Source organism: Rutidosis leptorrhynchoides, chromosome 10 (assembly GCF_046630445.1).
Source record: "Rutidosis leptorrhynchoides isolate AG116_Rl617_1_P2 chromosome 10, CSIRO_AGI_Rlap_v1, whole genome shotgun sequence".
NCBI classification, from domain to species: Eukaryota; Viridiplantae; Streptophyta; class Magnoliopsida; order Asterales; family Asteraceae; genus Rutidosis; species Rutidosis leptorrhynchoides.
This window is the reverse complement of record NC_092342.1, coordinates 290,022,302-290,034,863: the sequence shown is the minus strand read 5'-3', so window position 1 is coordinate 290,034,863 and position 12,562 is coordinate 290,022,302. Positions and strand designations below refer to the sequence as shown.

The window sequence follows — 12,562 nt, the reverse complement described above, 5'->3', positions numbered from 1 at the left end:
TCTAGATACATTATTTATAGACATATAATCTTTCATCGTGACATATAACATATTCACGAATGTCATTTTCTTTTAAAATTGTTTTCAATCTTTATATTAACCAATCGTTTTCTTTTAAAGTTAATTTTATCCATTTACTAATGTTAACTAGCAAATGAAGATAGCCCGCATTGCTGCGAAAATAGCTTCATTTCAGATCTTTGTAATAATTACAACCCGTACATCGACGATTTATAAAAACCTTATCAATTGAAAAGCGAAAAATACATATAAAGTTCACTACAAATGAAAAAAAATAAGTTAGAAACAAATTGTGCGTAAGAAAGAAAACATTTTTAAAAAGGCTATGGTAAATGGTTACGTTTAATATCACATCGGTGTTTGGTTAATAATAATAATTGTTATTATTTATTTATTATTATTATTATTATTATTATTATTATTATTAAAAAAAAAAGCAGAAAATAGTAAAGGTTGTGTCGTTGATTATGGGTGTAATGGTGGCGGGTCGTTTCTTGAGGTCAGACGACAAATACTTTAGTGCAATTTTAGTATACAAAGTAAAGTAACTTTTAGTGTATATAAGGTACAATATGTTATTTTAACTTAACAAAAACACTTCAATCAACTCCGTATTTTTTGTGTGCTGGTTCTGCCACTGCGCTCAATCCACTAGTTGAATATTAAATTCGGTTGATTCGTCCGACGGACGGAGTCTAACAAGATCAAAGTGAGTGCACTGGCAGCTAGATTGCATCTCACACACACATACATACAAACAGTTACCAAATTAGATATCAGAAATTGAAATTGAAGATGAAAGGTTTGGGAATATGGTTGATGTTAGTTGGTTCACTCCGTTTAGCCTCCGTTTGGTTCGGTTTCGTTGACATTTGGGCTCTCCGTCGCGCCGTCTTCTCTCAGACCACCAGTCAGTCACTCTTTTTATCTATGTTTTAATTTCCATTAATTAATTAATAATAATAAACTTTTTATTTGATTCTCAATTGAGTTCCTTCAGTTTATTCACCAATCTAGGGTTTCCTTGATATAATTACATAATCAACTCATCCAATTTGATTTCACTTGTTCACGTTTCCATAGGTCTCAATTAAGTTTAATACCGTAACAATTCCATTTTACTTTTGAATATTTGAATATATTGGTAATAATAATGTCTACTATAACCTAGAAGTTGAATGTAACTACTTATACTGTTAAGCTTAAGCTCCATTTTGCTCACGGAATCCAATGTAATTTTGGCGGAATTGGAATTGAATTTAGACACGAAATTCAATTCCAATCTCATTGGATTCCGTGAGCCAAACGGGGCCTTAGAGTCTGTTGGTAATTTGGTATCATGAAATATGAATCTAATTGTGTTATTGTTCTGTGTAAGCGGAAAAAAAAAATGCCTAAACTTTATTATATATGTATGCAGTGACTGAAATTCATGGGAGGACGTTTGGCGTTTGGACGCTTCTCACTTGCACTCTCTGTTTCCTTTGTGCGTTTAACCTTGACAACAAACCGCTTTACCTTGCGACATTTTTATCATTCATCTACGCGCTTGGTCACTTTGCAACTGAATACTTTATTTATCACACAATGGCCATACAAAATCTTGCAACAGTTGGTTTCTTTGCAGGTATTTTATTTTATCATGTTATTATTCCGTTTGTTTCGTTGTAGTTTTTCTTGTTTGTAAGTTCGCTGGGTGTTTTGAAACAAAGTGGCTTATGTATAATGCTCCGAAGGTTGAATACTGTTTGTTTATATTCGTTAGTATAATAAATTGCTGAAACATTTAGGATGTTTGTAGAAAATAATAATTTGTTTTCAAAGTTGATTTAAGAAAACTCGTAAAACAGAAAACGTGTTCAATTTGGGATACAAGTATATGACTACACTTTAGAAAATCCACTCTTATATTTTTCAACTACTTGAGATATAGAAAACCTCCAATATCTTTAAGCTGTAAATTGAGAACAAATGAACATCATTTCAAAATTATAAGTTAATATCCTAGCTATAAAATGCACATTAAGACTGGATTACATGACTATTTACATCCCTATAAGTGTTCAGAGCGTTCAACCCCTTTTTAGTTATTTTACTGACAACATTTACCAAACAGGTACATCGATAATATGGATGCTCTTACAATGGAATGCGCATAAGCCTCAAATTCCATTGAAGAAGGAATGAAAATGTAGTAGATTGGTATAACATCTTCTTCATCTGATATGTTTTTTGCTTGATCCCAATATTCATTCTTAACTTTACTGCTTGTATCTTAATGAGTTGTAACATGAGATTCTGCTTCAATTTATGATCGAGAAATCATTTTTATCTTGTTATAGAAATGAGTTCTGTACCGAGTAGGGATTTTTTGTATCAGGTTTAATTTTTTGTGAGTATGATCCTAATAAACATAACAACGAATTCGGATAAAACTATATTAATAAACAAACAAAAGTAATGACTAAAGACATGCTGCATTTCACTTCTGTTTTCTTCTATTTTTTCGTAACTTTTCTTCATTTACATAGCTGAATGGAAACTTTTTATTACTCGCATACTTCGAATCTTAGAAGCATAACTCACACAACTTTGTTAACACTGATCGCCTTAAGCTACGAAATTATTTTGCTGCAGATTAAATAAATGACAGATAAAATAAAACCGAAAACTAGTAAGGAACCTCGCCAACAACGTTACCAGGAGGATCATAATTGCAAACAACGACGAAACAGGTACCATCGCTACATGGGCTCCTAGCACATCCAACTTTTTGTGTGTTTTTCCAAACAATTTGAGTATAATGACCACACATCTTTTTACATTTGTTTTCTTTGCAATCGTAGTCCCTTCTTTCATCAAGCCACATTTGCACTGCGTACGTAATATTGAGGCTTGGTGTAGCGACCCGACCAAAACCGTTATTGACGGCGCCGCTACTTAGGTCCCGTTGCGTGGTTATAGTCCCTATATGAGACTCGTTTGACCAAAATTATGTCGCATTCATTTGAAAGGTACAAGACTTGCAAGTTTAGTTTACAAAACCGTTCGACAACAAGTCTAAGTTTACAAAAGTCATAAAGTATAAATGAAATAACTTGCGACATAATATAAGTTGAAAAACACAGTTGCTATAAATAGCGTAAGTATGTAAACAAAAGTTTGAATCCAAAGGTGCTATCACTAGCGTATGTATGTATCTTGACTCCAAGCAAATAATCAGAGTGTATGCATGTATGCATGACCCCAAGCAAGTATGAGTGTACGCGGAAGCATGTATCAAATAGCCAAGTATGAACCTGAGAAAACATATAGAAAACTGTCAACGAAAAACGTTGGTGAGATCATAAATGTATTTGTAAAAGTATACTTTGAACCACAATAGTTTGTATAGATGATTATCCAAATCGTATTTATTCCGAAGAATGTAGTTTGTATTACGAGCACCCAATTACCAAAGCTTAACTGAATCTTCCCTCTGAATTTTGAATATAGTGTTAGAACATACACTATGCACGTTGAAATTATATTTCATCCACTAACGGTAGCGAACCGTCTGAATGAGGGTTCGTTAAACCCGTATGGCCACACAACATAATCACTCGCTTACACTTACACCCTGCAAGTGGAACTAATGATAATTGGATTGAGGACTTTTGTTCTAACTCGTCTGTATCTTTGCTCTTGTATTCGCATTTGTATCCAAAGTATGAAAGTATAAACCGTATAAATGTATATAAAGTATATGTTTCTCAGCCCACGATTTAAAAGTATAAAAGTATTTGCAAAGGTGGGACTATGATCTCACCTCGAGTGCACGAGTATGAATGTACTTCACAAAGTAAACGTGTGCATGAATGTTGCTTAGCCTTGACCTAAACAAGTAAATTGTATCAATTAACCGGTTACGACACAAGGTCGGGTGAAATGTGTTCAATTAGTCCTATGGCTCGTTACGACTCGAATAGTATAGCATGTGAATCACGTTGTCAAGTTTCATGCAAGAATCAAGTATAAAAACATGTTAGAACGATTGTAATAAAGTTTGAGTTGACATTTCAAAACCTTACCATTAGAAAGGAAATCTTATTACGTTTCCAACGATATTTGATTCATCGAAAACGGAGTTACGGTCAAAAAGTTATGGCCAAAACAAGTTTGCTGAAGTTCGGATGAAACAGGCAATTGTCGCGGCGCGACAAATTGCTCCGCGGCGCGACAAATGCCTATTTTTAAGGTCAGAAAGCCTGAAAAACATGTTCTAAAATCACCCTTTGGGCCACGGCGCGACAAATTGCTCCGCGGCGCGACAAATAACGTGGTCTGGTGCCTGGTCAGTTTCAAAAGTTCAAGTCTTGATCCAAAATTCAATTTAGCACAAAACGCAAACCGTAAACACTTAGAAGACGTATCTTATACCGTTGGAAAGCTCTTTTGACAAGGAACACAACTAAGCACTTATCATCAAACAAAAACAACATTTTCCATAACCGATTTCTCGTCAAGTGATCGTTTAAAAGTCCATTTTCAAAGTTTCAAGTTCATCAATTGCATTTTAAGTTTCGGGAATCCAATTCACACATATGATATGCCGTTTTGAAGGTAATGAAGCATACATTACTACTAAACACTAACAATTAACATTCCATGGCATTTAAACATCCAAATGTTCATGTCAAGAACTATCAAACCCTAGTCAAACATCACAAAATCATTAATCGGGTTTTTGAAGTTTTCTTAATCAACCTACACATCCAAACGAAGCTAGTGATACTAGTAACACAATTAAAACATGCACTTTAACAATCTAACAACATTAACTCATCCAAAATCAAGGATTAAGCAAACCCATTTCAAATGTTCAAACTAGTTACTCAAAACAACGAATCGAGCAAACAAAACATATATTCATGTTATACACGAGCCATAGACACTAACTAACACCATTTCAAGTCAAAAACACGAATTTATAGAAATCTAGAGTTTTTAGAAAGTTACCCAAACGAGATGAAGTTGGTATCAAATTGTAGAGGATGAAGAGAGGATTCCAAATATGTAATTTGTTTTGAAGTTTGCTTCCCGATCCGAATTTAGATGATGAATCTATGAAGTTGGGGTTTGTGTGTGTTCTTGCTAGAGAGAAAGAGAGAGAGAGGGAGATGATGGAAATGGTGGAAAAATGGGTTGACTAGTTGACCTAGTCAACTAGTTTGCCCATTTGGCAACTCCGGTCCCTCGAGTTTCAAAGCGGGTGCGGGATTTAACCGATCGAATATTTTTAAAACGCTCGAGTAAACGGGTGATGTCAAAATTAAATAGCGGGAATATAATGAACGTTACTCACGGAAACTATTAATTTAAATACGAAAGATATTATTTTAAAAAAAAAAGACGGTGTTAAAAATAAATTTAACGGAAAAACGCGGGATGTTACATTATCCACACCTCAAAAGAAATTTCGTCCCGAAATTTAGTTGGAAGTAGTAGTTGTTGAATCTTCCTCGAGATTTTGTGTTGCCAATTCTACGAATGAGGGAGAAGTACGTTCTAGGGTATTTCAACGAATTTTGACTGTCGGGATCATATGTTGTTTTAAGGTTTGGCTTCACGATTTATGGTTTCAACCGGTCCTCCTAGGAAGTGAGGGTTATCGTCGATAGTGAGTTCATCAAAGGAGATAACAAGTTCTCGTTTCGCAAAACACGTCTTTAAGTTGATACATCGAATGTAGGATAAACGGAGACCCAAAATGAGTCGGAAAAGTCTAAACGGCTAGCGACGGGTCCAAAACACCCCAAGAATTTAAAGGATCAAAATATCGCGGATTTAGCTTCCTACGTTTCCCGAAATGGATTGCACCTTTCCAGGGTGCGACTCTTAACGTGACGCGGTTTCCCACGTGGAATTTGAAATGTTTACGTCTAACATCGGCGTAGCTCTTGGTGATTACGAGTCGCGTAGGGTTTTACCTGAATATGAATAAATTTTCTCGGTTGCTCATGAATAACCTCGGCCCCGGTGAATTGATCATCGTTTACTTTGTTCGACAAAAGAGAATGACGTTTCCGGTCACATGTGGTTTCAAAAGGAGTGACGTTAAAACTCGAATGAAAATCATTGTAGTACGAGGATTCGGTTTAAGGAAAATACTTTTCTCAAGTAAATTTGAAGTTGGTAATACAAACTTGTATTATGGTTTCCAAGGTTTAAATCGCATGTTTGTTCGGTCCGTCGGGTTGTGGATGGTACGCGGTACTCATGTTTAAACGCGGTCCCGAGGCTTTTTGTAAGGTACTCCAAAATCTAGAAATGAAACGAGGATCTCGATCCGAAACGGGGTATATTTCCCTAAGGCATATTGAACAAGTTTGCTAGGAATTGAAAACGTTAGCTAGGACAAGTTTCTCAAGAAAATTCGCGTCGCGGAAGATTTATCGGTTTCCAAAAATGTTCATCGGGACTATTCACCCTCGAGGCGAATACTAGTATAACGTGGAGAGTCTCTCTCTCCATTGAGAGTTTAGAATAAAAGATTTCCTGAACCGGAATTTTTGAGGGTGATGCAAGAGAAGTTTCCGCCCCGATGTAAGCATAACGAGTAAATTGTAGTTAGTCAATAAGACTGCGCGAGGACGAGCTAGTATACACGTGTAACATACGGTTGAAGTCGAGAAGAATCGGTAATTCATTCGGAAGCATAAGTATAGTTCGACAAAAGTCGAAGGGGTGTCCCCGGTATGGTTGTTATCAATATTCTCGGAGTTTTCGGATGTCCAAACATGAAAAGATGAAGTCATGTACATGGCACATGGTGGTGTTTAGGTTGATCGAGTCTAACCACCATCACGCGTCACTAGAACTTTGGTATGTCTTACCGTAATATAACCACGTTGATCGAGTGTCGTTATATTACGCCAAATCATACTTCCATTCCCACATCACTCCATGAGTTCAAGTTCGTGTCATCGTGAAAATCTAAAATGAACAAAATGTAACGACGTCTCAAACATGATTCGTATTGAATCGGAAGAATTAGTGCAACTCTAAAGATGCGTTCCCCGAGGGAAGTGTATAAGTGATTGTTCACGTCAATGCGGTTCGAATCAGACAATAAAGTAGTTAGGTATGAAAAGAGTAACGAGTCATGATAGCGAGTAGTACGCAACCGTAGCGATAAATAGTGATGACGATACTCACCTAGAGTAGTGACAGTGACTTTACAATACTCATGGATAGTAAGCTAAGACGGGGTGGATAACAACCAAAAAGTCAGAGTTCCCGAATTAAAGTGGCAGGATACGAGTTCGTATAATGAAGGTTGGGTACCATTAAAAAGTTTTCCTAAGAATGATTCAAGTATAATGCACAAGTAGTCAAGTAAGTGCTATCTATAGCAAATGTATGTCAGAATGCAATGGCTAACTATCCGGTTGTAGTCTAGACTCACTAATGCGTCCTAACGACTCTGTTAGACACACTAATGCACGTCCTAGTTCCCTACAACCAACGCTCTGATACCATCTGTAGCGACCCGACCAAAACCGTTATTGACGGCGCCGCTACTTAGGTCCCGTTGCGTGGTTATAGTCCCTATATGAGACTCGTTTGACCAAAATTATGTCGCATTCATTTGAAAGGTACAAGACTTGCAAGTTTAGTTTACAAAACCGTTCGACAACAAGTCTAAGTTTACAAAAGTCATAAAGTATAAATGAAATAACTTGCGACATAATATAAGTTGAAAAACACAGTTGCTATAAATAGCGTAAGTATGTAAACAAAAGTTTGAATCCAAAGGTGCTATCACTAGCGTATGTATGTATCTTGACTCCAAGCAAATAATCAGAGTGTATGCATGTATGCATGACCCCAAGCAAGTATGAGTGTACGCGGAAGCATGTATCAAATAGCCAAGTATGAACCTGAGAAAACATATAGAAAACTGTCAACGAAAAACGTTGGTGAGATCATAAATGTATTTGTAAAAGTATACTTTGAACCACAATAGTTTGTATAGATGATTATCCAAATCGTATTTATTCCGAAGAATGTAGTTTGTATTACGAGCACCCAATTACCAAAGCTTAACTGAATCTTCCCTCTGAATTTTGAATATAGTGTTAGAACATACACTATGCACGTTGAAATTATATTTCATCCACTAACGGTAGCGAACCGTCTGAATGAGGGTTCGTTAAACCCGTATGGCCACACAACATAATCACTCGCTTACACTTACACCCTGCAAGTGGAACTAATGATAATTGGATTGAGGACTTTTGTTCTAACTCGTCTGTATCTTTGCTCTTGTATTCGCATTTGTATCCAAAGTATGAAAGTATAAACCGTATAAATGTATATAAAGTATATGTTTCTCAGCCCACGATTTAAAAGTATAAAAGTATTTGCAAAGGTGGGACTATGATCTCACCTCGAGTGCACGAGTATGAATGTACTTCACAAAGTAAACGTGTGCATGAATGTTGCTTAGCCTTGACCTAAACAAGTAAATTGTATCAATTAACCGGTTACGACACAAGGTCGGGTGAAATGTGTTCAATTAGTCCTATGGCTCGTTACGACTCGAATAGTATAGCATGTGAATCACGTTGTCAAGTTTCATGCAAGAATCAAGTATAAAAACATGTTAGAACGATTGTAATAAAGTTTGAGTTGACATTTCAAAACCTTACCATTAGAAAGGAAATCTTATTACGTTTCCAACGATATTTGATTCATCGAAAACGGAGTTACGGTCAAAAAGTTATGGCCAAAACAAGTTTGCTGAAGTTCGGATGAAACAGGCAATTGTCGCGGCGCGACAAATTGCTCCGCGGCGCGACAAATGCCTATTTTTAAGGTCAGAAAGCCTGAAAAACATGTTCTAAAATCACCCTTTGGGCCACGGCGCGACAAATTGCTCCGCGGCGCGACAAATAACGTGGTCTGGTGCCTGGTCAGTTTCAAAAGTTCAAGTCTTGATCCAAAATTCAATTTAGCACAAAACGCAAACCGTAAACACTTAGAAGACGTATCTTATACCGTTGGAAAGCTCTTTTGACAAGGAACACAACTAAGCACTTATCATCAAACAAAAACAACATTTTCCATAACCGATTTCTCGTCAAGTGATCGTTTAAAAGTCCATTTTCAAAGTTTCAAGTTCATCAATTGCATTTTAAGTTTCGGGAATCCAATTCACACATATGATATGCCGTTTTGAAGGTAATGAAGCATACATTACTACTAAACACTAACAATTAACATTCCATGGCATTTAAACATCCAAATGTTCATGTCAAGAACTATCAAACCCTAGTCAAACATCACAAAATCATTAATCGGGTTTTTGAAGTTTTCTTAATCAACCTACACATCCAAACGAAGCTAGTGATACTAGTAACACAATTAAAACATGCACTTTAACAATCTAACAACATTAACTCATCCAAAATCAAGGATTAAGCAAACCCATTTCAAATGTTCAAACTAGTTACTCAAAACAACGAATCGAGCAAACAAAACATATATTCATGTTATACACGAGCCATAGACACTAACTAACACCATTTCAAGTCAAAAACACGAATTTATAGAAATCTAGAGTTTTTAGAAAGTTACCCAAACGAGATGAAGTTGGTATCAAATTGTAGAGGATGAAGAGAGGATTCCAAATATGTAATTTGTTTTGAAGTTTGCTTCCCGATCCGAATTTAGATGATGAATCTATGAAGTTGGGGTTTGTGTGTGTTCTTGCTAGAGAGAAAGAGAGAGAGAGGGAGATGATGGAAATGGTGGAAAAATGGGTTGACTAGTTGACCTAGTCAACTAGTTTGCCCATTTGGCAACTCCGGTCCCTCGAGTTTCAAAGCGGGTGCGGGATTTAACCGATCGAATATTTTTAAAACGCTCGAGTAAACGGGTGATGTCAAAATTAAATAGCGGGAATATAATGAACGTTACTCACGGAAACTATTAATTTAAATACGAAAGATATTATTTTAAAAAAAAAAGACGGTGTTAAAAATAAATTTAACGGAAAAACGCGGGATGTTACACTTGGTCCAAACGCCATGTTTTCACCGCACCTATCAGAATGTATCAACTTACAATCCTTCCTTTGATCGGCCCACGCTTGTGCAGCTTGTTCTAATGCGGGGTCGTATTGCAAAGGGGGAATATTCAGTACTTTCCGGATACAATTATGGACCGAAACGTAGTCTTCTTGTGAGTTGCCTGCGTCGTGTGCATGACATGAACTTAGTAATGCAATGGATAAAACAAGAAAAAATGAGATACAATACCAATGACCCATGTTGTGATGCTAGGTGATTATTGGGTTGTTGAGTATGGTTTGAATGATATGAATGGGGTATTTATAGGGTTGTAAATATGAAAGTGAAATGCAAAAAGTGAGCAAGAATAATAGGAAACTAAAGAGGAAACTCTAATGGAGCAAAATGTTTCGAATTATTCCACTGAACCGAAAACTTTGGTAAAAGCACCACCACTGTTAAATGCAAAACATTCGGCACTTATTAATAGTCTAAATGTAGGATGACACATTTTAATTTTGATTATTCGATTGGAAAATTGATAAAAATAAGTCGTGTATTTTCATATATTATTCCATCAAATACATCTACTGTACTCCGTATTACTCGTAGGTTTTAGAGTCATGGGTTAAACATACCAAAATAGCCCATTAAAATATCTCATTCACCATCCATATTATTTTACTCTAACACCTTTACTTGTAATCATGTGCTAACATACATACGAATGTCACTGGAATATTTAAAACTCGGACAAGCTTAAATGTCAAGTGTCGAATATAAAAGATTGTAAAAGCGCAACATAGTCGCAAAATATCGGTAACCAAAATAGAAGATTGGTTGTTTTGTTATGAATTTCAAGCTGGAAATAATTGTGCCGTTGGTCCCTCTATTTTACCCTAAAAAGCTAACAGCGTCCCTCAAGTTTTTTTTTGGCTATCAGAGTCCCTCTATTATCACTTTGTTAGATTACGCGTCCCTCCGTCAACCTACCGTTAAAAATGTCCGTTAACCCTTGAAATGTGTCTTGCATGTGAGGGTAAATTCGTCTTTTTACTCCACTCTATTCATTATACTACTTTAATTTAAAACATTATACTACTTTAATTTATTTTAAAGTAAATCAAAATATATTATAAAAAAATATTTATTTTTTATTTAAATTATAAAATGAAGAGTTAAAACCAGTGTTGTAAAAGTCGGTCGACTTGGCCGACGCGTCGGCCGATGTGTCGTTTTTTTGGGTTCTCCGTCCCGTTTTTTCTGAAAACGACTCAAAAGAAGGTCAGAGCTAAAAGTTCGGTCAAAGTCTGTCAAAGACGGTCAAAGTTAGTCAAAAATGGTCAAAGTCAGTCAAATTTTCGTCAAGATCTGATATATTTTAAAATTAGGGTTTGTTTTCATTTTTTGGGCTGCTCTTTTCTCTGTGTCCTTTCTAATTATGTATTCGGTAACATTAATTGAGTTTAAAGTTTGATTGTTTTTAAATTCAAGTTCTTATTTAAGAAATTTATGGTACATAATCAACTATTATATATATATAAATATATATTTAAGAAATTATTAATAAAGTCAACGTTGGTCAACGACCGATGCGTCCCCGACGCGTCCCCCGACTCGGCCGACGCGTCCTTTTTAGGTCTCGACCGATGCGTCCCCGACTCGCGACTTTAACAACCTTGGTTAAAACAGAGCAAAATATATTTTTTCATTTCAATTTCGTTGCAATATACGTACTTCGAATTACCATAAGAATAAGAATCCAACATCCTTCTTTCTCTCTCTGCTACATGAACCTCAATTAACCTCCTCAGATCCATCAAACCCTCATTTCTCTGCAAGTAATTGTGTATTATCTAATTTAATAATGAGTGAAGAAGTATTTCCATGGTTAAAATCACTACCAGTAGCAAAGAGAGAAATTGAAAAGGAAGCTTCAAGATCCAATTTCATATATTAATAAAATTGAAAAAGAAGCTTCAAAATATGAAATCTGTAAAATCATTCCCCCTGTTTCATCATCACCAAAGAAAACTGTACTTGCTAACTTAAACCGCTCGCTCGAACCCCTAATTCATCACCTACATTTACCACTAGACAACAACAGATCGGCTTTTGTCCACGTAAGCATCACCGCCCGGTTCAGAAGCCGGGTTCGGCATTTGCTTGAACAGGTGTTGCTCGGAACGATTATGAATGATATAGCGAAAAGTGAAAATGCATATGTGTTAGCAATGATTTGGTGAACGATTCTGCAAATTTTCAGGTTGTAATTCCTTCTCTTGATATTTAATTTGTGAGTCAAAGTTGAAAACCGAAAAGTCAATCTGATTTCTATCAATCGAATTAGAATTTATTTTGATTGTTTTGGATCCAAATTCTTATATTTGAGTGTTGTTAACCTGATGATTGAGTTTTTGATTTAAGCTTCGAGCATTTTTAGTTTTGATTCTAAAGAAAAGTTCCTAGTTGGTTAAATCAATTAA

The 12,562-nt window shown here is 35.9% G+C and overlaps 2 protein-coding genes across 3 annotated transcripts; one reads left to right on the top strand and one right to left on the bottom strand.

Annotated features, from left to right (window-relative positions):
- Window positions 1–629: 629 nt before the first annotated feature.
- On the top strand, window positions 630–2,717 carry LOC139873033 (ergosterol biosynthetic protein 28). Of its 2 annotated transcripts, XM_071860966.1 has the most exons (4): window positions 630–931; window positions 1,442–1,648; window positions 2,138–2,223; window positions 2,659–2,717. In XM_071860966.1, exons 1-3 carry the CDS (start codon window positions 817–819, stop codon window positions 2,206–2,208), a joined length of 393 nt encoding a protein of 130 aa, XP_071717067.1. In that variant the 5' UTR covers window positions 630–816; the 3' UTR covers window positions 2,209–2,223; window positions 2,659–2,717. The 2 variants fall into 2 exon arrangements, with proteins under 2 accessions (XP_071717067.1, XP_071717066.1); XM_071860965.1 differs by lacking the exon at window positions 2,659–2,717 and having other exon boundaries at window positions 2,138–2,348.
- On the bottom strand, window positions 2,693–10,336 carry LOC139873032 (pathogenesis-related protein 1B-like). Its single transcript, XM_071860964.1, has 2 exons — window positions 10,059–10,336; window positions 2,693–2,915 (listed from the first exon to the last, which is right to left on the bottom strand). Exons 1-2 carry the CDS (start codon window positions 10,334–10,336, stop codon window positions 2,693–2,695), a joined length of 501 nt encoding a protein of 166 aa, XP_071717065.1.
- Between the last annotated feature and the right edge of the window lie 2,226 nt (window positions 10,337–12,562).

Coding starts and splice junctions, on each gene's coding strand:
- LOC139873033 (XM_071860966.1), top strand. CDS start 817: ATGAAAGGTTTGGGAATATGGTTGATGTTAGTTGGTTCACTCCGTTTA. Junction 932..1,441: donor CGTCTTCTCTCAGACCACCA/GTCAGTCACTCT, acceptor ATATGTATGCAG/TGACTGAAATTCATGGGAGG. Junction 1,649..2,137: donor AACAGTTGGTTTCTTTGCAG/GTATTTTATTTT, acceptor TTTACCAAACAG/GTACATCGATAATATGGATG.
- LOC139873032 (XM_071860964.1), bottom strand. CDS start 10,336: ATGGGTCATTGGTATTGTATCTCATTTTTTCTTGTTTTATCCATTGCA. Junction 2,916..10,058: donor GTAACATCCCGCGTTTTTCC/GTTAAATTTATT, acceptor CGCTACACCAAG/CCTCAATATTACGTACGCAG.